The following is a 26286-nucleotide window of genomic DNA, read 5'->3' on the forward strand; positions in this document are numbered from 1 at the left end:
TCCCGCTCCCGCTCCCGCTCCCAGCCTGCGGGCGGGGCGGGGGGGAGGGGCGGGTCGCGCGCCGACGCTGCTCTGTGTGACGCGCATCGACACCGCTGACGAGACCCGGGGGACAAGCGGCGCAGGGGACAACGGGGAGGGGGCGGGGCGCGCAGCCTCGGCCGCTCCCGCCCGCCCGCCAGGGGGCGCTGCCGGCGCCCGCACTTCCCGCCTCCCTCCCGCGCCCCTTCCGCCGGCTCCCGGCGTGCACCGCGCTCCGCCCGGCTACGGCGCCGGTGAGAGCCCCGGGCCCAGCTCGGGGCCATGGCCGAGCCGGCTGCCGCCCAGGTACGGACCGGCCGGGGGGCGGCGGCGGCGGCTCTGCTGTGACACCCCCCGCCCCGGCCGGGAGCGCGCTCGGGCCGGTCACCCGCACACTCGCCCCCGCCCCCGCCCCGGCTGGGAGCGCGCTCGGGCCGGTCACCACCACCACCCCGGGGCTGGGAGCGCGCTCGGGCCGGTCACCCGCACGCTCGCCCCCGCGCACGGCCGGGCTGCGCTACCCAGCGCCTCCTGCCAACCTCCCCCCGCTTTCCGCCCCTGCCCCGTCCGTCCCTCCGCCCGCCTCCCCCGGCCCGGCCCGATAGCAGCTGTGGGTCCCCCCCGGGCAGCCCCGGATTGTGGCGCCGGTACCGCCCTGGCGCGGGGCCCTTTCTGCCGCCCTGCTCGGTGCGGGTCCCGATCCTGGCAGGCGTCCCCTGGCTGCGGTAGGCGGCTCCCGCCTGGGGGCGGACACCGGCCACCTCCTACTGGTGCACACGGTGAAGCTCCTAGCGCTGACTGCCTGGCTTGCAGCACCCCCTCGCGGCCCGCAGGAAAGCCAGGGGCCCCCACTGCGGTGAGAGCAAGAAGTGCTGGGGCACCTGGCAGCAGGCATCCTCCAGTCTGCCTGGACTATGGATCGCGCCCTTTGTAGCTTCGATTGAGGGCTTCATTTACAGCGTCTACTGTGACTGTGAAGACCCACACGAGAGTGACAGTCCTTGCTGCATCTCTTGCAGATGTGGTGGGTGTCTGGCAAGTCCTTATTGTGCTTTCTGTGCCCACGCTTCTCCTCTGCTAGCTGTCTGATCCTCATCTCGCCCTTCTGAAGGCCCTTGTGTAACCCCTGCCTCCATCTGCTGCGGTCGTCTGCTAGTTCTTCCCAGTTGTCCAGCTCAATGTCTACCTCTCTGAGGTCTCTCTTGCAGACATCTTCGTAGCGCAACTGGGGGCGTCCGGGAGGTCTTTTGCCAGAGGCTAGCTCACCATACAGGATGTCTTTTGGAATCCTTCCATCGTTCATCCTGTGGACGTGGCCAAGCCAGCGGAGCCGACGCTGCCTGAGGAGGGTGTGCATGGCTGGGATTCCAGCTTGCTCGAGGACGGCGGTGTTGGTCACTCTGTCCTTCCATGATATTCCAAGGATGCGCCTGAGGCAGCGCAAGTGGAAGACGTTCGGCCTCTTTTCCTGGCGGGTGTACAGGGTCCAAGACTCGCTGCCATAAAGGAGGGTGCTGAGGATGCAGGCTCTGTAGACTTGCATTTTGGTGTGGGTGTACAACTTGATGTTATTCCACACTCTCTCGCTGAGTCTGGACAGCGTTGTGGCTGCTTTTCCGATCCTCCTATTTAGCTCAGTGTCCAACGACAGGGTGTCAGTGATGGTGGACCCGAGGTAAACAAACTTGTGGACGACCTCTAACGTATAGTTGTCAATGCTGATTGATGGGGATTCAGCAACATCCTGACTGAGTACGTTCGTCTTCTTTAGGCTGATGGAAAGCCCAAAGTCCTTGCACACTTTGGAGAACTGATCCAGCAGTTTTTGAAGCTGGTCTTCTGTGTGAGACACTACAGCAGCATCGTCTGCGAACACCATGTCTCTGATGAGGACTTCCCGCACCTTAGTCTTAGCTTTCAGCCTTGCAAATTTAAACAGTTTCCCATCACATCTTGTGTGCAGCAAGATGCCCTCTGTTGAAGATCCAAAGGCATGCTTCAGGAGGAGTGCGAAGAAGATCCCGAACAATGTTGGAGCAAGCACACATCCTTGTTTGACGCCACTCCTGATTCTGAAAGCATCCGATAATGCGCCGTCATATTGGATGGTTCCTCTCATGTTTTCGTGGAACGACTGGATCATCTTGAGTAACCATGGAGGACAGCCTGTCTTGTGGAGCAGTTTGAACAGACCATCCCTGCTGACCAAGTCAAAAGCCTTGGTCAAGTCGATGAAGGCTATGTAGAGTGGCTTTCTCTGCTCCCTGCACTGGCACCTGGTAGGCTAACAGATATTGTGGAGCACAAGCTTTCGTGGGCAAAGACCCACTTCGTCAGATGCATGAGAGCAGGTCTTTGCCCACGAAAGCTTGTGCTCCACAATATCGGTTAGTCTATAAGGTGCCCCAGGACTTCTTGTTGTTCTCGCAGGTACAGACTAACACAGCTCCCTCTCTGATACTTATTGCTGTGAGTAACTTTACGAGTCTGTCTAGTTTCTGCAAAGTCCAAAGGCCACTTGGGGCAAAAGTGTCAACAGCGGAGACAGAGATATTCAATGACAAATGCGGCGTTGCTGTTTCTGTGGTTCCCAATACATCAGTCCGATCTGGTGGTTGGTAGGAAAAGACTGTAGGGTCCTGTGTGACCAGAATCCAGGGCGTAGTGACCGCCAGGAGAGAGACGTTACAGAGCATCTTCCAAGTACATTCAAACTGTCAAGTATGTTTAAAATGACTGATCTCTCCCGCATGTAGAGCTGCCTCCAAAACTGCTTGAAAACAACTTGGTTTTTGTACTGTGTGTACACGCTTGCTTGTACTTCATTAATGTTCAGAGCCTCTGTCATGCAGCAGTTACAGCAACATGATTTTTTGTAACAGCACATCTTCGTACTTTGCGTACATCAACCTTAAGATCCCTAATAGTGTTACAAGTAACAGCAAAAATGACCATAACAGAAGGAAGTTAGAGGAATCATAGGTTTCTTGTTTATTTACTCTGCGTTTGACATCCCTTTGTGACGGCATTTTCACTTTTTTCCCCGGGTCCTTTTTCGGTCTTTCATGCAGCAACAGGGGAGAGAAATATTTAACAAAAATTAGGGGTCTGTGATCCTAGAAACTAGCAGGCAAACTGAAAGGTAGTTGTACAAGCTGAAGCTAGTCTTACCTCTCACTTTAGAAATTGACTCAGTTAAAAACTGGGGGCATCCCTTAAACCTGGAGTGGGTAGAAAATTCTTTCTGTGGCGGCTGAAGTTCTGCTGACAAACTCACTGTCACACCATCATGACACTAATTTAAGAAGCAGATAGCTAAGTAGCCAATGTTCATGTCATGTGTTTGGCCAGGGCGGCTGCACCTCTTACGAGCCTCATTTGAAGGAGTTTGTTTATCATTCTAATCCAGCTGTCAAAGGGCCTCATTTCTCAAACCAGGACAGCAGAGCTTTTGGACCAAAGATTGCACAATGCGGGTGGGTCTATGGCATGTGATGGGTTTTGTGCTGTTTCTCTGTATCTGACTTTACCTGGTGGAAATCTAGCTCTAGTTCCATTTTTCTCCTCTCCCGTTGCAAACAGGCCCAGGAATGGGATGCAAAGTCACAGCATCCATTGTCTCTACAAGCTCCCGCTGCCCTGGAACGAACATCTATGCAAACAGCAGAGATTTCAGTGTGGACCCTAGGAGCTGCCATTCAAGCCGTAGAGAGAAAGGTAGATGTGTTTGCCACACGGTTGCTGAAGCTGGAGGGGAGAACTGCAACAGCTGAGAAGAAAATATTTGAGAGTGAGAAAACTGAGTTGGAAGTTAGGAACCAGCTGGAGAGTAAGTGGACAGCGTTGGGAACTCTGATCCAGGAGTACGGGCTGCTGCAGAGGCGGCTGGAGAACATGGAGAACCTGCTGAAGAACAGGAACTTCTGGATCCTCAGGCTCCCTCCTGGTACTAATGGAGAAGTCCCCAAGGTAATCTTCCCCTAGGCAATAGAAGCAAAGCCTGAGCCTCTAGGGGGTAACAAAGGGGTTTTTCCAGGGCTGCCAAATGATTTAAAAAGTCATCATGATGAATTACCATTTCAATCACACTGTTAAAAGTAACTAACTGTAATTTAAGTATTTGGTTGTTTTCTACATTTTCAAATGTATTTATTTTACTTACAATACAGAACACCAAGTGTACTGTGCTCATTTTGCTACAAATATTTGCACTGCAAGAAAGAAAACTAAATATTTTTCGTTCACCTCATACATGTATTGCCGTGTGTCTCTGCCCTGAAACTGCAACTTACAAATGTAGATAATTTTCTTTTCCATAATTGCATGAAAAAATGAAACAATGTAAATCTTCAGGGCCTACTATGGACTCAGACCTACTTTTTGTTTAGCCAGTCATTAAGATTAACAAGTTTGTTTACTTATATGGGAGAGAATGCTACACCCTACAGGTATTTAATACAAAGAAATCTCCATTTATAACACACACTTTCACAATAAACTACTTGTATGAGGTGAATTGAAGAATACTGTTTTGCAGTGCAAATATTTATAATCAAAAACATAAAGTGAGCACTGTACAGTTTGTATTCTGTCTTGCAACTCAAAACAGTTCTTTAAAAATGTAGTAAACTATCCCAAACTACAACAAATCTCAATAGGTATTCTACTATTAACAGTGCAATTAAAACTGATTAATTACTTTTTTACAAGTTAATTTGTTTTGAGTTAGTTGCCATTAACTGACAGCCCTAGATTTTTCAGATCTCTGATCCAAAGGCCCTTTAATTCCCCCTTGCGAAATGGTTTGAATAGAGGCAGTGCCTTGGTTAGCCACTTTCGGTAGCTAGTCACATTAATGTTGGCCAGTTGTCTAGAACTGGTTCTGCACCATCCATCTGGAGCTGTTATGGGGAAAGCCCGGCCGCAACTCTTGTGCTGGCTGTTGGGATGAGTTATCCGCCCTTGGGATCAGAGGGTACTTGGTTCTTGAGCATGCAGGTGTTGTACTGAGAAGTATTGCATGGGATCTTTGCACGGGAAAAGGCAAAATGCCACAGTTATTGGTAATACACATATAACAATCAACACTTATCATATGCATATGATATATCCCATTCCCATTCATACACACACTCTCTCTCTCTCCCTCTCCCCTGTCTTGTTGCTGTTACCAATAGTTGCTCCCCATAACTGCACTGGCCAGGTGAGTTAGATGGGGGAGGGGTGGCGCCGGGCTTCTGCTGATCCGGATCAGTGCTCCAGTGATGACAAGACAAAAACCATGGCATCCATGTCCAGTTTTCTTTCAATGGGCCCAGTTCACAGGCTCCATTGTTCTTCTCACTGATCTTGGATCTACCTTCTCCATACCTGGAGGTGCTTGTCTCCCAGGCCTTTCCATTCACACCTCATTCACTCAACAGGTCAGTAAGCAATCCAAAAATAAAAGGTACAGAGAGTTTTGTCTTTACCTTACCCACTTGTAGGAACTGGTCTACAAAATATAGCTAACTTTCTATATAATAGGGCTTAACACAATGACACATAAAAATGACTTAATATTTAAAAACTCCAATGAGAAGATGGTTAAAACAGAGATGTATCTAGACAGGCAGCATCTCAGTCTCACAGCCATCTGAGGAATCCCTGCTCAGGGGGAGGGATAGGCCAGTGGTTTGAGCATTGGCTTGCTAAACCCAGGCTTGTGAAGGAGCCATTTAGGAATCTGGGGCAAATAGATTAAAGAAAAAAAAACCAAACCTGTCAGGGATGGTGCTAGGTCCTGCTGTGAGTGCAGGAGACTGGACTCAATGACCTCTGACGGTCCCTTCCAGTTCTGTGAGGTAGGTATCTCTCCATATAATAAAAAGGAGGGAAGCACTTACACTCTGTGCCAGGAGCTGTGCTGCTCAGAGGGAAGGGTAAGTTACTGAGATCAGCTGTTGGCAGGGCCTCAGGTCAGTTCCTGCAGGATGCTGTCTGCTTTCCCTGTGTACCCTCTGACCCAGTCGCCTCCTAATGACCGTGTCCTGAATGTGTCTAGCTCTAGTGGCTTTGAGAGACATTGAATTGAGCATATCCAGACTCACTCTCCCTTGTTTCCTATCCTCAGGCATGTCTGTACAGCCAGAGGCAGATGTTTTCTATTTTGCAGTTTCTCTCTGAACTGTGATCCATAAAGAGTCTTGAAGACTTCCTGCAGATGATGATACACATAGAATAACTTCTTGAATAAAGATACATCCAAGGTGCATGGTGTTCCACTGGTCAGGCCGGTAGTCCTTCCCCAGAGCAAGGGGAATTATTCTTTAATGAATGCTAATAGTGAGTCCCTTTTGCTTGCCATCCCTCTGACTCTGACATCGTCGTCTTTGGTCTCTCCTCTTTTCATAATTCGGTCCTACACCATGCTCAGTATTCCCTCTTCTGCTTCCAGGGTTACTGCTTGGATCCTTGTGATTTACAGCAGCATATCCAGGTTCTTTTGTATTAGCGGCCATTCTGGTACATCTCAGTGCGGAGTGCAGATGTTGCAGACAGAGTGTTTACAACACGGGTTTAAGAACTCAAAACTCAGCAGCTTCTTGAGCTGTAAAGCAGCTTTTGCAGTTTGGAACCCCGGAGTAAAGCTGGAGTAACGCACTAGTGTTGCCCTGGATTCATACCAGCGCAAAAAATCTGAATGTGGCCTGTATCTTTTTGATCATAATCTTTATTAAAGATATCTGCTTGTTAAAGGGAAGGAAATGTTGCTCCATATATGGGAATCTCACCGAGTGGTGCTGTCCAGTGGGACTCTTCTGGCTTTTGTTCATCTTTAATTCTGTGCCATTATAATACAAACGCTTTTCCTTTGTTACTGCCCCTTGCTGAATTCTGTCCCCTCTTGCTATCATTTGTTGCAAAATTTTACTATTAATCTTTCAAATACTAATGAACATTTAAATTGTACCATGAGCCAGGTGCTTAAAAGCGCCTATCATCTGCATTAAAAGTACTTGACATTTTTAGACACTCCCTATCTATTTTATAGATCAGTGACAAGCGTAGCCGATAGACTTAAGCCAAGTGAACGTTTGGTTTCAGGTGCCAGCGACGTTTGAGGACGGTGCAGTCTTCTCCCAGCAGGAGTGGGAGAACTTAGAGGACTGGCAGAAGGATCTGTACAAGAACGTGATGAAGGGGAATTACGAGTATATGATCTCTTTGGGTAAGAAACATTTCCTGCTTCCTTATGAGAAGCTTCTGGAGGGTTGGCTTGACTCCACCAGCTGAGTGGCATTCTCAATCTCCTTTGAATTCTGATGGCTGTGCGTGCATACCTGAATGTAGTTTTGTAATGACAGAAAGCCAGTGCACAGTGCGGTGGTGGTGGTAAAGAAGCTCTCCAGACCTGTACAGCAATTGTATTTACTCATAGGCTCAACCCTCATATGCCTCTGGTTCTCAGTGGGCTGGATTTTGATCTTACACTGATGTGAACGCTCGTACAACTCCTGTTGGCATCAGTGCACTTAACCTGTCACTTAGATGTGTGCATGTGAGATGCAAATGGGTGGTATATGCTACTGCCCAGAGAGTGTGTCATAGAAAAGCAGTGCAAGTAATGGATGTCCCTGTGATGGGGTTCTGGGGTCCCCCAAGCTCTTCACCCTGTCCGCAGGCAGGAGAGTCTCTCACTCAGCAGGAAAACAGCAGGTTTATTAGCCGACAGGACACAGCATCGTACAGAGGAGTCACTACAGCAGGCCGAGACAGCCAGTCCAATCCATGTTGGGGAGAGGAGGCCCCGAGGGGCCCCCAGAGCCGGGGCCTGGCCCCCTCCTTTGTCTCTCTCTCCCTCAGCCCAGACTAACCACTTCCCAACTCCCAGTTCCAGTTCAAACCCCTCAGGCTCCACCTCCTCCTTTGTCTGCAGTACAAAGGTGTTACCTGGTCATTAAGGTTACCCTCAGCAGGAGCCTCACACCCTCTGTGAGTCACTCACATACACACAGGTATCCCCCACTCCATCACAGTCCCCTTGTAAGCAAATGATGATTCCATAGAACTGGAGCTGGAGACCTGGGTTCTGGTCCCAGCAGTGCCGCAGACCCTTGGGCCTGCCACTTGCCTTCTCAGTGCAATGGTAGGGAGGGGGAATGCTTCCAGCTGTCGGCTGGCTGAGATGAATCCAATCCTTGGGAAGTGCTTTGACATCCCTTGTGGCAGGTGCTAAGCAGGGCTTTCTGATTACTTGGTCAAGTTACGGATCGCTGCCAGGTGTAGCAGGGGATTGATTTTAAAATAAATTACAGTTTGCTACAAGTTCTCTCTTTATTAATAGTCATCACGCCCTCCCCCATAAACAGACTATGCCATTTCCAAACCAGACATCCTGTCCCGGATTGAGCGAGGAGAAGAGCCGTGTGTGAGGGGGCAGCAGGAATCAGAGGAGAGAGAAACCACTGCAGACCCCAGCACAGGTGAGGGATGGATAAAATCGACTCAAGCCGCAGGGGAAGTGAGCAGCTGTAACTTCAACAAACCTTCATCTGCTGTGAGAGCTGCTTGCTGGTTTTTTCATCCCTAATTTTCTTAGTCAGAGATTCTCTACCAATCCAAACTACTTTTGGTTTCATTCCTCCTTTTTGATGGTGATAACCAATCAGTGCACCTAACTACTTGGGTTGTTTTCTGTGGATCCTGTCTAACCTGGCAGGTTTGTATTCAATGAGTGCCTGCTCCAGAGATGGAGGGTTTGGGATCTGTGGCCTGGCCGGGCCCAAGGGGGGATTCTTTCCCCTTCTGGATCAGCAAAGGGCCAGTCCACCTCACTGCACAGTTGTGGCTGGGGAATTGGTCTTTACTGCACTAATCCTGGGGATCAGGCCTGGGCAGCAAAGCTCACAGTCTGGGTCTCCTAGCAGAGCGGAGGGCCAACGCACAGGTGTGTGCCTATGGCAGTGAGAAGGGGAGACTGCCACCCATAGATTAGGGGTGATGGGAGACACTGGCCTACCCACTCTGCTTAGGGTGACCATCCGTCCTGTATTGGGCAGGACTGTCCCGGATTTGGGATGCCAAAAAGGCATCCTGACTTATTTTTTAAAAGGAACGAATGGTCCCGTATTTTAGGCCCTTGGGGGCTGGGGCTCCGGGGCCGGGAGCGCCCGCGGCTGCCGCTTTCCCGGGGCTTGGTGCAGCTGGGAGGAGCCACCCCTCCCCATCCATATCTCCCTGTCCTGTATTTGGCACGGGGAGATATGGTCACCCTAACTCTACTGTGCCTCTGCCCAGGGCCCTACCAGTGGCAGAGCGGTCTGCAACTGGGGTCAGAAGGGATCATGACTACAACATGCTGACTCAGGTATCCGTGGACGTCCCCCTCAGATCATACCTTATTGGGTAGCAGGTGAAGTTCCTGTGTGTCTGGGGAGAGCAGGGTCTCTGTCCTGGCTGTTAGCTCCTTTTCAGTGAGGTCTAGCTGGGGGCCTGGTGGTCTGGACCAGTCTTCAGCCTCTTGCAGAGCTGGGTCGGCCTCCCAGGCTGGGAGCTCAGGACCAGCATCTGGCTCCTCCAGTCACTGGACTTCCGCTGAGCTCCTGGGCTCTGCTTTTATACTTCCTGTCCCGCCCCCCCTGGCTTCTGGATAGGTGATGGGCAGGTATCGGGCTTCACCCATGAGGGGTTGGAGAGGGGTTCTTCCCTGTCTGGATCAGAGAGAGGACATTCCACCTCCCTACAGAATCATTTTGAAAGGTTTACGGAACAATTTCCAAGAGGAACGAGGGCTGCCTGACTGGTAAGACTGATGCCTGTGACTGTGTGGTGAAGTTTGCTCGAATCTTTGCTGTCCATGTGTACCCTGGGATACCAGCATTTATTTAGTGCCAGGCCGTGATTCTTATACAAGCCTCCCTGTGTTCTCTTTTCTGTGCACAGACCCTGTGATTTCTGCCCTTGAAGTCTCCACTCAGATTAAGCAAGAGGAAGAGTTGATAGCTGAGGTGCAACGAGATGCAGAAGAAAGAGAAGCCCCCACCGGGCTCCTGGCAGGTGTGTGATAGGCCCACGGGGGTCTGAATCCCCGCAGTGTAACTTAAAAGCAGGAATGTGCGTGAAAGTTTTGTGCTTCTCAGGCAGTCTGTGGTGATCGGTGTTCTCTCGTGGCGTGCCTCTGTCTCAGCCAGCAGAATGCTGCACCGCCCCCAGGGCAATTTCCCCCTCTGAACGCTTGCTTCAGGGGCAGGAGTGGGACCACTGGAGGACTGTGCTCTGCTGATGATCTCTTGAGGTGCTCAGCTGCTGCCCCAAAGCTGAGCACTGTAGAGATGCATGGATAGATTGACAGTCTCCTCCTCCTCCCCTGGGGTCAGGGACAAGCAATGCACTCCCTTACGCTCGCTTGCCTGGTGCCCTGCTCCCCCCAGGTGTGTGCCTGTGGGACCAGTGGTTCCTGCGTGGATGCACTTGGGTTCAAAACTCGGGGCACTGTGAAGTTCCTGTTTGTCTCCCTGCATAGAGCTTTAGGCAGAAAGCTTTCCAAAGGGAGTCGAGGTAGGATCAGCTGTTGCCTTATTTACTTGTGTGGCAAGGAAGGCTTGTATCCCAAGACAGACCAGTGCCCTTTGCATCTCGAACTATTGGCCTGTCTCGTAGGCAGCCACATCCCTGTAGTATCTAAGTCCCACCGGAGCTTTGTTGTTCTTGGTATTGCTGTGGCACTAAGAGTCTGAAGTCCTGGATCAGGACCCCCCTGCGGTAGGTGCTGTAACAGACACACACAAAGACAGTCCTGCCCCAGGGGACTTACAGTCTAAGACACTGCGTGGGTACAAACCGTTGGGGGCGGACAGGCAAAACAAGGGGCAGTGTTGGTCTGTATGACAGGCGCTGCAGCCTGAGTGTCAGAGGCTGCATGGTGTCATGGTGAAGGTGGGCTTTGCAGAGAAATCTGAAGATGGGTGATGTAGCTTTGGGGATGTTTGCAGAGAGCGCCTCCGAGCACCTTTACTTTTGTAGACTACAAAGTCTTCGTCCTCCCAGCCCCTGGGAGGTAGACCGGGATTGCTGTCCTCTGCTAGCGGACACAAAACAAGGCACAGGGCGGCTGAGTGTTCTGCCCTAGGTCTCACAAGGAGCCTAGTGCAGTAACCACACACTCAGCCTTCCCCTGGTTTGGTCTCTGATGCATGAGCGGAGAGGTGGTTCCCCCAACCCTTCATGCAGCATAGTTCCCTTTCTCCAGTCCTGCGAATGACATTTGCTTCGCTGTCTGTTCCAGCTGAAGGCTGGCTCCCCACCTCTGACAAGAACCACCAGGAGCAAGATTCACACGAGCTGGAGCCCCCCTGGACCTTGGCCCAGAGACCGGACGAGAATGGTGACCATGGTGCTGCCAGGCCCGGCCCGCCCTGCGGGGGTCAGTACAGTGCCAATGGGCCGCACATGACCGTGACCGTACATGTGCCAGAGATGCCCACTCAGCACGAGAGAGACTTCAACAGTGTGTCCCATTGGGCGCCCGCAGCGGAGCAGCCCTACCTCTGCCCTGAGCGTGGGAAGTGCTTCAGCCGCAGGGAGCCCCTCGTGCAGCACCAGCGCAACCACACAGGCGAGTCCTCCTGCACGTGCTCCGAGTGTGACAAGGGCTTCCCACACCAGTCCACGCTCACCCACCACCTCCGCGCCCACACGAACGAGCGTGCCTACATGTGCACCGAGTGCGGCAAGGGCTTCCCACACCAGTCCACGCTCACCCACCACCTCCGCGCCCACACGAACGAGCGTGCCTACGTGTGCACCGAGTGCGGCAAGGGCTTCCCACACCAGTCCATGCTCACCCACCACCTCCGCGCCCACACGAACGAGCGTGCCTACGTGTGCACCGAGTGCGGCAAGGGCTTCCCACACCAGTCCACGCTCACCACCCACCTCCGCACCCACACCGGCGAGAAGCCCTACACCTGCAGCGTGTGCGCCAAGGGCTTCGGCCGCCTCTCCACCCTGCTGGAGCACCAGCGCACCCACACCGGCGAGAAGCCCTACGCCTGCCTGGAGTGCGAGAAGCGCTTCGGCCGCCTCTCCACGCTGGTGGAGCACCGGCGTACGCACACCGGCGAGAAGCCCTACAAGTGCGCCCAGTGCGAGAAGAGCTTCACGCGCCTCGCCAACCTGACCGCGCACCAGAGCACCCACGCCGGCGAGCAGGCCTACAAGTGCAGCCAGTGCAGCAAGAGCTTCGCCCAGAAGCCCTGTTTCCTCAAGCACCTGCGCGGCCACGCCAGGGAGAAGCTCTACAAGTGCCCGGAGTGCGGGAAGAGCTTCGTCTGCCGCTCCTGGCTGGCTCGTCACCAGATGACCCACACGGGCGAGCGGCCCCACCAGTGCGGCGAATGCAGCAAGAGCTTCGGCCAGAAGGAGCACCTCTTGAAGCACCAGCGTGTGCACGCTGGTGAGCAGCCCTCCCGGTGCACCACCTGTGCCGAGGGCTTCCACTGCCAGCCGTCGCTGAGGCTGCAGCAGTGCGCGCGCGCCGGCCAGCAGGGCTGCGCTCAGGCAGAGTTCAAGAGCCAGCTGGGCTCCGTGAAAATGGAGACTACAGGGTAAGCAGGGGCGAGCCCTGCATCGGGAGAGCACGGGAGGACCTGTCCCAGAGGCTAGCCGGCTCCCCTGCGTGGGAGTCCCACGCCAGCCCTGCAGGCCGGGAGGGAGGTGTCGGCTGTGAGCTACAAGCAGCTGTTGCCTCCGGAGAAGAGACCGCACATGTCAGAGTGGACGCAGGTGTTTTGCTTTCACGAGCAGTGTCCTGATGGCTGGTGCCACCGGCGGGGCCGTGCTCTTCAGGCTCTGCTGTGTGGGAATGGTGCAGTGGTAACAAGGACGGCTTCTTGCCGCGAATGAGCGCAGGCTCCTGGGAGCGAGCGTTAGCGCATTGGCAGGCGCACTGGGCTAAGTGCTTTCTCCTCCGTGGCCAGCGCAGCCGGGGACTCGTATGGCGGGCTGGGAAATGCCACTAGTACTGCAGGCCAGGGCAGGGCTGGTTCAGCGATACAGGCCGCATGTGCTGTGACCACTCTGCCTCACCACTGCCAGCCCATGGGAAACGCACGCTGAGCTGCAGTAGGCAGACCAGGGCACAGGCGCAGTGTCTTGCCGGCTGGGGGAGCCCCTGGTCATCCTGGAGCAGGGAGTTCTGCTCTGGCTGTAGCTGGTTTCGAAGCCCAGCAGACAAACAGCAGCACTGTTGCATCCCACTGCGATGGAGCAGGAGAGGGACGGGGACAGGGTGCCCTTGGCGACGCCGGCGAAGCAGCACAGAATACAGGGAAGCTGGGTGCACAGAGGCGCAGGTGTGATTGCTCCGTGCAGGCCCTGGGGCTCCCCGCTGGAAGGCAGATGGCAGGGGCATTCCAGTTTCAAGCTCTGCAGCCAGCAGTTAGAAGAGTTTTGTGGGGGAGGCGCAAGTCAGAGCCAAGCTCGACTCCGATGAACGTTGCCTGGTCTAGGAGCAGAGCGGGGCCTGCACGCCCCCTCGAGAGCAGGTGCGGTGTCTCCTGCGGCCACAGCCCTCACTGCACTGCAGCGCAAGGCAGGTGCTTGGGCCTTGCTCTGCAGAGCTGCTCTAGCGCTGTTCACCTGCCCAGTAGCCGCTTGAGGAGTTACGGTGTACGAGTCGCTGGGGCTGTCTGCACTGCAGCTGGCGGGAGCCTGGTGGGTGGGGCTCTCCCAGGGGGCTGGGCCCAGCTCCCTGCTCTGGGCATGTGACGGGTGGACAGGGTTGCAGTGCCGGTCTCTCAGGTTCGGCTCTCCGCCCCCTCCCCCCATGGGTCGCACGTGACAGAGGGCAGCAGAGCTGAGGCCGTAGGGCACTGCCGTGAGCGCACAGGTGGATTTTGGCAGGTGCTGCTGAGCCCCTTGGCAGTTCCATTTTCCCTGTGCCATGGGACTCCCACGCCAGGCGCGGGCAGCAGCCTCTGCTGTGCCCCAGCTCCTCAGCCACAGGCGGCCGCATGGTACGGTGGGAGCAACCGCGCTGGCTCCTGCCTGTCACGCCGCTGCTCCCCCTTCATGCCCACTCTCCCTAAAGTGCTGGGGGAGGGGGTCTCCTCACTCCCTGCTTCTGGGCGACGTTGCCGCCGGCCGTGGCGCCAGCCCCGAGTGCTGGGAACAGGTGAACCGGACCCAAACAGGGTGACTGCCAACACCACTACCCTGGGACGCTGTTGTCTTCTGGGTTTGGCACTCTCAGCCCCTGGTGTTGTGGGCCAGAGCCCAGCTTGCCCTAAGCCGCTAGGCCGAGCAGCCAGGTGTTCATAGGCAGTGACTGTGTCCCACTCCAGAGGGGACGGCATGTCAGTGGAGCTGGGAGATGTGAAATGTGGATACGTCCGGCCTTAGCTGTGCCTCTAAGTGGACCCACTCGTGCTCAGGCCTCCACGGGTGGCCATGCTGGGAGCTCCTCTCCCAGGCGCTCGGAGGAGGTGAATTTAGGGCATGGCCCATGTTGTGCAGGCGGCCAGCCCACATCAGGGGGCAGAGTGGGGCTGTCTGGTTTTACGTTTGTCTGACTCTAGGCCAGTAGAAGAACTGCCCCCACCCCCACAAATACTGCACCCTCAGGCTCAAATTGCTGTGTGCGCTGCCTCCTCCAAGGGGCTGGCAGCCTTCCCAGAGATGCTGGGCCATCCCTGCCTGGCAGCCCCAGGGAGAGCCAGGTGGGCCCAGCAGCCAGGCCAAGCACTCGCCTGGTGTTGGCTTGTGAAGGGCCCCAGGCGATGTCTGGAAAAGGTTAATGCCATCACTCTCGTGCTCTCATGGAAGCAACAGGAGGGGGGCAGGACCCGGACACTGACAGTGGGGTTGCGGTGGGCTGAGGAAGCTGCACGTCAGCCAGGGAATGGCTGTGGCTGGAGTTTGGATGGGCCCAGCCTGTTTTCAGTGCACTAAAGGCAGGATCAGGGGAATTTAGCCCCAGTCAAACCCCCCAGCTCTGCGTGGGAGGTGTCAACGCTCTGGCAGCTCTGGCCGGCTTAGATGCTGCAGTCTCCTCAGCCAGACGGGCTCTGGCAGGCCGCTCCCGCCGGCCCTGTGCCCTGCACACTAGCCACAGGTTCAAACCACCTCTGGCCGATTGTATAGAGCGAAGCCGGACAGTGGTGCCTCTTGCTGCTTTCATTGCGCTGCTGGACAGCTAAGGTACCGCCTTGCAGAAGGGGCTAGTTGTGGCACAGGGCAGCTCAGCACTCATGGGCCAGGCCTGGGCCTTGCAGTCATAACCAGCCTGCGACTAAGTGACTACAATCATTCACACACCTGCAGCCACCTCCGGGTGGGATGCAGCAACCCAGCACTGGGCATGGGCACATTTGCGGCTAGGACCCTGCTGAGCACTGCAGCGGGGCGTGCAGGGCACGAGGCTGGGTGGCTGCTGCTGCAGCTCTTGCCTCAGACACTTGATGCGCCCGATGCAGGTTGCAGGGAGGGGTGACTGGGCCCTGGAACCAGCATGGGGCATTGCAACCGCAGCTTTAAATTGAGACACCGTTGTGGCTTTCCCCAGCAGGCAGGTTGGGTGCAGGGCAGGGAGGGGCAGTGCAGTGCGGGTGCTGTGGGGCTTGTCTGAGCAGCAGGGGTGTGGAGAGGTCTGTGGCAGGCAAGGGCTGGGGAGAGTGTGCTTGGGGCTTTGCCAGATGCGCAGGGGGTGGCTGTAGCCCCAGAAGAGGGAGGGGGGCAGGTGACCCATTGATTTCTGCCCAGGGACCCAGAATTGCTGCTGGTGGGTAGAACAATTACCCAGAGCCAGCACCCGGGGTGTTATCCCCTGGACAGCCCGGGGGGGAAGGTGGGGCTTCGTCATCCAGCAGCCGGCTGCTGGGTATGAGCAGCGTTGCGTACGGAGGCCTGGAGTGGAATGGGTGTTGCTGCTGTGGATGGAGTCGGTGGGAAGGGACTCAGCTCCCACTGGCTGTGGAGATCAGTTGAAATGGACGGAAAGTGAGAGGGGATCCAGACACACCCAATTGGCCATGCACAGGGCATCGGCCTCTCGCACCCAAGGGAGCTGCAGGCAGACGGGGTTTGCAACACTCATGACCCCAGCCCAGGCTCGTTCTGTGAGGTCACTGGCCAGGAGTCCCCCAGGCTGGCTCCCACAGCTCCAGTGATTGCCCCAGGTTGCTCTGGGCACCGGCGGGGAGCCGGGGGGGCGTTTCGTACAGCAGGTCCCTGAACTTCCAGATGCTGATGGGCTCTTTGTGGGAACCCTTGGCTCTCAGCTCTGCAGGGTGCAGAGTGGGTTGGATTTTGCAGCAACAGATGCCAGGTTGTGGCCAGTCACCTGCTGACCATACCCATACCACTGATGCAGGGAATCCCAACGGACACCAGGCAGAGTTACTGTTTTAACACAGCCCAGGGGGAGGTAAGCACAGCCAGAGGGAAACCAGCCTAGCCCTGCGCCCCACCCCACCAGCAGGAAGGGGTTTCACAGACATCAGGCTGCCACCAGCAGGGAGCTGTGCCACCCAGCACCTGATTCCAGCCCAGCACCCTTCTGCCCGGCACAGTCACGCCTCATGGGGCTGGTGAGGGCTCAGAATCAGGCCCCTGTGCTCCTATTGGGTCACCCAGATGAGAACAAAGGGGGGCCACAGGGCTAGAATGAACCTGATCTGCAAAGCACCTGCTACCCAAAGGGCACTCCAATGGTGGACAGGAGGCTTAGAGCACAAACTTCCCTCCCTGCTCGGAGATGGTGTTGCCAAGGGTGGGACATATCTGGGTGCAGAGGGTTCCACGTTTGGCAGCTTCTCCATGTCCCCAAAACGCAGAAGCTCTCCAGTGTGCCCGGCGAGGCCTGTGAAACAAGCCAAGAACAGCAGCCATGCAGAAGGTGCATAAGGCTGGGGGGTGGAGATAGAGCCAATGGCATTTGGTACACAACCAGGACAGGGCCAGACTGGTCAGCCTCCAACAGCCTTTACCCCAGGCAAGGGCAACGCCAGCTGGGAGCACAGGGATAACTTGTCAGTGCCCAGGCTGCCAGTGTCCCTCCAAGTGATGCCTCACGCTGGAGGGGTTCTGCTCCTGCATGCCCAGGACAGGTGCATTAAGGCTCCTTCCCATGTGTGGTGGGATGTCCCATAAGCCAGAGATCAGGAACCCCCCAGCACAGGTGCCAAGAGTGGCTCACAAGCTGTTTTTTTTTTTGATCAGCATGTGCGGCAGGAATTCACCCCCCCCCACCCCAATGCAGCTGGGAGCTTGTGCAAAGCCACGTTGCCTGTATCTTATTAACAGACTGGCCCACGCTATCACCTGCCACCCTAACGCAAGCTGCAGAGCTTTATTGTTTATGAATGAAGCTGTTGTAAGTAGGACGATTAGTGATTTTAAAAGTATCACCAACACTCAGTCTGTGCCTAGAGGTTAAATTTCACCGCTCCACCTCGGAAGGGTCACTGACCCCTGCCATAGGCTTTCTGACCAGGCTTCTGATGAGACCTAACAGAGATGCTTTATACAAGATGGCTCAAGTAAGGGTCACTGGGAAGGTGGCGTGTTACTGAATGGGACGCCCACTTGGGTGCCTGGCTGATGTTTGTACTTGATGTTACGAACACGAACCTCTGTGTCTGTGTTCCATAGTCACTGTGTTGGGTCACTCTGCAAGGGCCAGTCAGCAAGTACAATGGCATGGGAATTGGCTGGGCCTTCCTGGGGACGTTCCAGACCACCACTGCTTCGTGGCCATCTGAGCCAGGTGACCTGGTCACCTGGTGCTAACCACCGCCCTGGTCTGATGAGCTCTTCCTCGGGTGGTGGTGTGTGGGGGGGCTCAAACAAAGATTTCCTGCCTTATGGCAATTTTATACAGGATGCGGGGGAGGAAGATGGTGATTGTTGGCAGCTGGCTTTGCCTTGGCCACCCCACCCCAAAAGAGACCTGGAAATGAGGGTGGTAACTGGAGGTGTAGCGAATTGTTGGAAGAAACACCTCTGGCTTGTGGACGATGCTACCTGAAACCATATCTAGGGTTCAGCTCTATTATTTGGAACCAGTTTGTAATGAATCAGGCTGAGTTTGTGCACTTCGTGTTATTTTCTTTAGAAATCTGCCTAGTTCAAGTTGCTGTCTCTTTGACCACTTAAAATACACCTTTTCATAGTCACTAAACTTATTTCTAGCTCACAATATAACCCATTTTAGGTAATTTGTGGGGGTGGGGGCATGGGCTGCTGTGCATCCCTTCCTTTACACTGAGGAAGCAGGTGAAACTCATATAACATGGCATTTAGACCCACAGCTGGAAGAGAACATTGGGGTGCTAGGCCAGTACCTTAGGCTGAGTTTCCTCACCAATGATCTCACTGTCTGTAACTCCTGCAGACAAGGGTGACCATGACTGGGAGGTGTGCAGCAGAAGGTATTAGAGCTAGGCTCAGCAAGACAGGGGTCAGGCTGGCTGCCTTGGTGGGATCTCAGCACCTCGGTTGGTATCCTGGTTCCAGCCAATCACACCCTAGAACTGCTGCTGTGATGCAGCCCCCAGCAGCTACACTGCCCCATGTGTGTGACTCTCCCAGGGTTGGGGCGTGGTTAGAAGCTGAACAGAAAAGACGTGAGCTTGGGCAGTGGCTACAGGCAGGATCTGAAGAAGTGGGTCTGCCCCACAAAAGCTCATCGCCTAATAAATTGCTTTGTTAGTCTTTAAAGTGCTACAGGGCTGCTGGTTTGTGAAGATACCAACTCACTCTCTGTAACTAGGAAAAATGGGGATTGTCAAATTTCTCCCCAGCCAGCCTGGAGAAACTGTCTGGGTGAGCTGTGCAAGTCTCTGTGCCTGATACCCCCCGCACTAGCATCCTGAGCCGCATGGTCACCGGAAGCCCTCTCACCTGTTGCAAGAGAAGTGTTTCCCACAGCACCAGCCCCACGAACAGCTGAGTCTCTCCTGCTCTGCAGTGGCCAGAGCGCCACGCCCCTGAGCTGAGCAGTGCCTATGAGCCCATGGAGGAGAACACAAGGAATCACACGGCCCAGGGCTGGGAATTAGGTAGTCAGAGAAATAAAGAGCCAGGGCCCGCGAGGTTTGGTGCAGACCCAGAGAGGAGGAGGATGCTGTGGACTCCAGGGCAGAACGGAGATGGCCCCTGTGACTCGGGGTGAGTGGAGCTGAGTTGCCCCCTCCTTTTACTGCCCTGTGGGGACTCTGCTCTCCTGCTCATCTGCAGCAGGAGGGCATCCCGGGGAGCTGGGCAGTGGCTCCCAGTGCTCTCGGGGCCAGCCCTGGCAGCAGCCAAAGAACTGAGTGCCCAAGCAGAGCTCTGCCCCTGCCACAACTGCTGGATGGCCGCATGCTGTGTCCTCCTCCTCCGGCAGAGCCTTGCGCACGCAGCCGGGAAGATGGCCACGTGGGCGCCACCCCAGGTCAGGGGTGCCACGCGTTTCCGGGCAGCATGCAGGATAGCCAGCTTGTCAGAGAAGCGCAGCAGGCGGAAGGCCAGTGCCTGGGGTGGCGTGGCAGGGTGCCAGCGTGCCCCCCTGTGCATGCAGTGTGCGCTCTCTATCTCCAAGGGTGGCGAGTCCATGGGCAGGTTGAGCAGCGTGGGCAGGGCCTTCTGCAGGAAGGCAATGGGGTCTCCCCCCTCTGCGCCCTCCGGCAGGCCCACCAGATGCAGGCTATTGTGCTGGGCCTGGTTCTCCAGCCTGCGGCAGTGGCTTTTCAGCTGCCGGATTGTCTCCCTCAGGCTTCGGTCACCTTTCTGGAGGGCAGCCACGTTGAGAGCCCAGTCCCTTGCATCCCTCTCCAGGCGGCCCACGTGGCCCTGCACGCTCGACACATCTCTGCACATGGCTGCCAGGTCCTGGGAGAGCTGGTCCAGCATCTTGCAGAGGACGGCCTTGAGTGCACTCAGCTCTGCCCTGAGGTCCAGCGGTGTCCAGCTCCCCCAGCCACAGGACTCCTGGGCGGACGGCGACATGCCGGGACATTGTCTCTTGGGTAATTCCTCCCTCTTGGCACTGGCCTGTTCTCCACCATCATCCCCAGGAGTGGAGAAGGCAGTGCTGGGTGGCTGAGCAGCGTCTGTCCCGGCTGCGGTCCAGAGGACAAACATTTTCAGACCCAGCACCACGAAACAATGGTCATCACCATTTCTAGCACTCTCCTTGTCCTAAGCAATTCACTAGTGCTGCATGGGCAGGAATCCCCAGGCCCCCACTGCACTTAATTCCCAGTGGTACCTGGCACCTTGGGGTGATGGATGATGTGAAAGGGGAGGCTGGGGCATTGGTTCAGGATGGCCTCCGTGGGGCTCCTGTTCATTCACAGTTACCATTCTCACTGTACTCACCTCTTCCTTGACAGCCTCCCGGCCAGGTACTATACAGACTGAGCTCTGCTGGGCTTCTGAGAGCCAACGAGACCCCAGCTCCCTGAGGGAAGAATGTGATCAGACTCCTACATGCAGGCCTGATTCTGAGAAGCACTGAGCATCCTCTAACCCTGCAGGTGCTCAGCACCTGTGAAAGTCAGCCTATGTGTGGACAGGGGAACTAGCGAGGAACTTAATGAGAAGGTGGAGGGTTATAAAGGTACCTTCAGCGTATGGCCTCGTAATCCCGGTCCCTGGTCTCTTGGGACACCCGTGGCCTGTGGTACGGCTGGCAGACGTGGTGCCGTGTGGCGTGGTGGAACAACCAGGCCTGTTTCCCTGGCTTTTCTTTTGGCAGGTTGTGGGGCCATAGGGAGAGGCCTCAGCTGGCAGCACATCTGATTTCACTACACAAACAAAACCCACATCAGCTTAAGATGGTCCCGCCCCCATTGAGAGCTACGACTGAGACCTTATTCCTAAAGGAATGTCTAGGCCCTCATTGCTGGAGTGTCTGGAGTGGGGACAGACCTAGGGAACTGCCGACTAGGGCTTCCTCCAGCTCTGCTTTCTCTGAGGCTATGAACACAGGAGCTTAGCAAGCTGAGGACAGCAGGACAGAGAAGTGGTGACCCCCTCAGTGGGCTATTAGCGCCCACAGTGAGTGGGTTCCACCCCAGAAATGTTCAGTCCCCCTCTGCCCGTGCTCCACAGGGAAGGGGTGGTGGCAGGAATAGTCAGGTTGAAACTGAGGGGTCCTCGCCCCCTCCCTGGGCTCCCATCATGCCAGCGCTCGATGGAGCGCTCCAGGCCGGCGCACACTGGAGCGCTCCGACAGGGACAGAGTTTCTTTGCTGCTTTCCAAAACACAAAGACAATTTGGCTGGCGTGAACGTCTCTTGACTGCTCAGATGGCTGGCTTTGCCGGCTGTTTATTCCAGGGGGATCTCACTGCCAGTCAGGTCATGGATCTAGCCACTGGAGTTCTCCCACATGTAACCCTCAACGCCAGGCTGGCAGCATTTGACTCACTGTATCACGCAGTCCCCAGGAGCCGCACTGACCACCATTCACCCACAGGCGTTGGATGGCTCAGCTGCTTTGTGCAGCCTGCCCAGCCCTGGCTGGGGACTCCCCTCTGCCACAGCCCCGTATGGTCTGCCGCCAGAGGACGAGCAGAGGGGAGTGCTGGTACGGCTGCTGTGACTCACAGGCATTGCACTCCAGGCAGGATCTGCCCCACGGTCTGCTTTAAACCAAGACATCTGCCTGTTCGGGCCCAGCGGCTGCAGCCAGACCCCGCCCCCTGCACTATGGCTAAGGTCGCTGCCCGGGGCTCCCTGATCCCCGCCTGGGATGGGGACACCAACTCGCTCAGACACTTCATGTGGGCAGGAAACAGCAGGGCAGGAAACGGCCCCAGGGTCAGGGCCAGAGTGCAGTTAGTGGGACTGCACTCCAGCCTGTGCTCCCCAGCCTCCTCCCAGTGGAGCTGCACATCCGCTCACTAGCTCCCTTGTCTCCTGGGGGCTCTCACTCCTCCCTTACTTCCTCAGCCAAGAGGCACAATCAGAGCCCTCAGCTGAGCGGCTGAGGGGCCCCTGGTCTAACAGCTGCTGGGGGGGCAGGTGTGGATTCTCCACCCTCTCAGCCCAGCGCGACATCTGCCAGCATGCAGGGGGCTGGATGAGGTAACCTCTGGCTGTCCCATATCTTCTCACAAGTCCAGGCATCTCTTGGCTCAGCCTAGGAGCCTTGTGCTTGGGCTGCAGACCAAGCCAAAGCCAGACTACGACACGTGGGCACTCCAGCAGCTGTAGCACCTCAGCTGCAGGGAAGGAAACCAGACCATGGCAAGCCACGGTCCCAGGCTGCTTCTCAAACTTCCCAGAGCGTGTGGCCTGCCCTGGCTTTGGAGGGCTCCTGCCTAAGAGGGTTGAAAGGCATAAACTCCATTGCTCACCTTCCCCGGATAGCTCCTTCCCCCAAATCTCTGCGCCCTCCAGTGTCACGGCTCCCTGTGCACTGCTGGCCAGTGGCGAGGTGGGAGCTGCTCTGGCTGCAGTGGTCTCTTCCAACCCGTTCGGCCTGTGGAGGGGCAAGCTCTCAGCCGGGAGAGCTGCGAGAGAAACAGACAAGTCCACTGTGCGCCTGTGCTCACGCCCACTGCTTACCGCCTGCCCGAGCCGGTTTGCACATGGGTATTTCCTGTTCCACAGGTGCCGTTAGCCTAGCGCGTAGGGCCATAGTCTGGCACCTGTCCTCAGTGGGTTTAGATTCCCAGGTCCCCCATGATGAATTGCACCAGCTCTTGCACTGTGGACCTGCCGCTCCCTGCAATGCAAGATGCAGACGCTCAGCCTCCTGTGAGGCCTGCGCTTGACTTCTGTACTGTGAGCTGTGCTGGAAGGGACCTTGTATTCCCCTTGGACCCCTTGGGGGATCTCTCCACACCCGGCCCCTTCTCCTCTGCCCTGAACTCCCAGCCTGCTGATGCACTGGGCCCATTGGTGCTGTTCATGTGACTCTTCCCCAATGCGGTTCCCCCTGCTCTAGCCAAGCTACACAGCAGCTCAATTCCCAGAGCTCCCCAGTGGGGTCAGCTGCTCATGGGCTCCGTGACCTTTGCTGGCTCTCGGGCCTGGGGCGGCAGGTTGGAGTCTGCTGCCTGGTTCAGCTTGGGCAGCCCCCTTCCGACCCTCGCCGGAGGGCACCAGCAGAACGAGACGCTCCTGCCACCGCGGCCTCAACTGTGCAGGGAGGAGCCTCTGGTGCAAAGGGCTGTTGGGGCAGCTGGCCCCTCGGAGAGGAGAGACATCGGCTACTTCCCGAGCGTCAGGGTTTGCAAGAAGCGCTGATTGCTGAACCCTGCCCGCTCTCCAGCGGCAGCTCCAGCTGAAGCCAGCTAGAGCTGCTGGGCCCTCATGCAAGCGAACTGGGAGAGGAAGGGCAGCACCGTGCCCCGCTGAACCAGTGCTCCTCACCTGCCCAGAGCAGCTCCTGGAGTGAGGCCTGCTGCTTCTGCTAGAACGAAGCACAGAGTTCTGAACAGGAGTTGGCTCCTGGGCCCTGTCTACACTATGGCTGTCATGGCTGCTCCCTGTAGCTGGGCTTGTGTGGGGCTGGATTTCAGGTCCTGTTTTGGCCAGCAAAGATGGGGATGGTGAGCCGTGCTGCAGGCCATCACTCTGCATCGTGTAGGACAGGCAACCGGAGCGTGAGCCTGGAACTCTGCAGACCTGGGTTCTTGCCCCTGTACAGCCCCAGCTTCTGGGTGACCTCACTTGCTGTCCAGACTGTGAAGATCAAATCTGTGTCCCCAGAGTCACTGAGACCTCTGACAAAGGCCAGTGAGGTCTGTGCTGCAGCCTGAGCTGAGCGCCAGCTGGCTTTTAGCCCAGGTAGTAGAGCACGTGGCTTTAGCCCCTAAGGTCACAGTTTCAGTCCCACCTGCTGATGACCCTTACCAGTGGGTTGCAGCTACCCTGCCCGCAGTGGTGCACTCAGCCTGTGAGCCACCAGGGCGCTGTGGCGATGGGCCTGGATAAGTACCTGCTCTAGACTGTAGCATCCAAATTCTCCATCTCACCTCTGCATGTCGCTGCGGGAAGGCAGGTGCTCCGCCGCTGGTAACTCAGGCCCCCCGGCCACGGGCACACAGGGATTCCCCCGCAGACCTCTGGCACTGCCGAGCGCACATGGCTGGGGGGGGGGGGAGGGCAGCGCCCACAGCCTGTCCCTGGGACGTGCCCCCGGCAGCAGCGCCAAGTGACCCGGGTCAGTGCCACGGGGCATCCTCGGGGGGAGGGGGTTTCCCCTGGCTGCTCTTTGCAGCCCCCTTCAGGGGTCCCTGCCCCCCAGCGCCCCCTGGGCGAAGAGCCCCCGCCCCTGGTCCATGCCTGACCGCAGGAGGGGGACCCGGCAGCTGAGCGGACCCCCGACAGCCGGAGAGCGCCGCCCCCCGCCCCCTCTCCGCACCTGCGGCATCTCGGCTCATGCATCCCCCTCGCTGCCCTCTCGCGGCTCCGGCTCTGCAGGCGGCGGCCCTGCCCCTGCGCCTGCTCGGCCAGCCGGGGAGGGAACTACAGCTCCCGGCAGCCTCCCGCCGCCGCTCCGCCCTCTGCCGGGGCGCAGCCGCGTGCGCGGGGAGGGAGCCCCCGGCGGGGTGCGCAGCGCCGGGCACACGGGGCGAGACTGGGGAGTGGCCGCGCTGGGCCCCGCTCCGCCGTCTCTTTTGCCGCTTTACCCGCAGAGGTGCCCGCCCCTGCGCCGCTGCCTGGGTCCTTGTAAAAGCCCAAGCCGGGGGGTGCGTAGGGGCTTGTTTCTCGAAGGGCCCTGCCCCAGGGGTGCTCGGGGGCAGTTCCCAGGCGGTCGCACTACACCAGGCCGGTGCCTTGGGACTTTGGCAGCTGTAAACCTTCTGCCCCCCAGCCGGGGCGCTGGCTTGGCCCCACAGGCATAGGGGAGATGCTAGCTCTCCTGCAGGGACACTGCTTCCTTCCCTCCCCCCCGGCACTGGTGCCCCTGGTTGGCAGGGCCTGGCAAGGAGCTCTGTCACGAGGGCCCTATCTACCAAACACAGCCCTGCGAAATGCAGTATGGTCCATGGAATTGGACGTCTGTCCTCCTGTGCAGCCTGGCCTCTGGTGTGCTCCTCTGTGCCAGAGGGATTTCACGGGGGAGACTGGCGTTCTTCAGACTGGGGTGCTGACCCCAAAGGAAGTTGTGGAGGTGAGCAAGGTTATTTTAGAAGGGTTGTGGTCAGGATTCCCTCTCACTGTTCCATCTGGGGCAGAATAAATATTGTTATGTGCACCGAGGCATGTGGGGATGTGCACCACAAATAGAAACACACAGGCTGCCGGCGCTGGGCACTCTGCTAATCAGCTGGGCAGCCCCTAAATCTCTCCCAGGCAGGCACCCAAGTGCTCAGCTTACGGGGAACACTAGTCATGGTATTGCCACCCTTACTTGTGCATTGCTGCCTTCAGAGCTGAGCAACCGGAAAGCCGTGGTTGTAGTGTTGGCTAGGTGCCCAGCTCTGAAGACAGTACCCCCCCCCCCACCAGCAGCAATGCAGAAGTAAGGGTGGCAATGCCATATCCATGTTGCCCTTACTTCTGTGCTGCTGCTTTCAGAGCTGGGTGGCTAGAGAGCGGCAGCTGCTGACTAAAGGCCCAGCTTGGAAAGCAGCAGAGTAGAAAGAAAAGGGAGATACAATACCAGGCCATCCTTCTTGCTGCCCAGCTGCTGGTGGTAGCTGTACATTCAGAGCTGGGCTTCGGACCAGGGGCGACCATTCTCCAGCTGCCTTGCTCAGAGGGCAGTGCCGCAGAAAGGCAGCCGTGTTACAGCTCCCATACAATAAACCACCCAACCCCCTTGTGGGTCAGGACTCCACAACTTCAATATTGTGATATTTCACATTCAACTCTCTGAAATCAGGAACTTTCCTGTTTAAAACACAAAGACTGTGTCTACACTTGCATTCCTCTTTCAAATGAGGCATGCAAAGGAAATCAAAATGCAAATGAGGTAAAGATTTACATATCGGGCACCTTATTTGCATATTCTTTCAAAAGAAGAAAAACAGTGTCAATGCCGCTTTTTCTAAAGTAAACCCCATGTTTGAAAGAACCCTTCTCCCCATTTTTTATAGGAAGAAGTGTTCTTTCAAAGATGGGGTTTACTTTCGAAAGAGCCACATCTACACGGCTTTTCTTCTTTTGAAAGAAGAATATACAAATGAGTCATCAGATATGTAAATCTGCACCTCTTTTGCATTTTTGATTCCCCTCATTTGCATGCCTCTTTTGAAAGAGGAGTGCAAGTGTAGAAACAGCCCATATGATGAAGAAAGTGACCAAATGGATGGTGAATTCAGCAAGGCCCTATTTATAAGGT

The 26286-nt window shown here is 56.4% G+C and overlaps 2 protein-coding genes across 4 annotated transcripts; one reads left to right on the forward strand and one right to left on the reverse strand.

Moving 5' to 3' along the window:
• Nucleotides 1-212: 212 nt before the first annotated feature.
• Nucleotides 213-19827, forward strand: LOC142008202 (uncharacterized). 3 transcript variants are annotated; one of them, XM_074985320.1, is made up of 7 exons: nucleotides 213-327; nucleotides 3604-3990; nucleotides 7108-7231; nucleotides 8394-8486; nucleotides 9946-10059; nucleotides 11288-19170; nucleotides 19756-19827. In XM_074985320.1, exons 1-6 carry the CDS (start codon nucleotides 304-306, stop codon nucleotides 12610-12612), a joined length of 2067 nt encoding a protein of 688 aa, XP_074841421.1. In that variant the 5' UTR covers nucleotides 213-303; the 3' UTR covers nucleotides 12613-19170; nucleotides 19756-19827. The 3 variants fall into 3 exon arrangements, with proteins under 3 accessions (XP_074841421.1, XP_074841420.1, XP_074841422.1); XM_074985319.1 differs by having other exon boundaries at nucleotides 221-327; nucleotides 8373-8486; XM_074985321.1 differs by lacking the exon at nucleotides 213-327 and adding an exon at nucleotides 357-1045 and having other exon boundaries at nucleotides 8373-8486.
• Nucleotides 19066-24443, reverse strand: LOC142008352 (uncharacterized). Its single transcript, XM_074985532.1, has 4 exons — nucleotides 24361-24443; nucleotides 22346-22501; nucleotides 20607-20789; nucleotides 19066-20102 (listed from the first exon to the last, which is right to left on the reverse strand). The coding sequence occupies exons 1-4, from the start codon at nucleotides 24377-24379 to the stop codon at nucleotides 19066-19068; spliced, it is 1395 nt and encodes a 464-aa protein (XP_074841633.1). The 5' UTR covers nucleotides 24380-24443.
• Nucleotides 24444-26286: the final 1843 nt, after the last annotated feature.

This window comes from Carettochelys insculpta, chromosome 2 (assembly GCF_033958435.1).
Source record: "Carettochelys insculpta isolate YL-2023 chromosome 2, ASM3395843v1, whole genome shotgun sequence".
NCBI classification, from domain to species: domain Eukaryota; kingdom Metazoa; phylum Chordata; order Testudines; family Carettochelyidae; genus Carettochelys; species Carettochelys insculpta.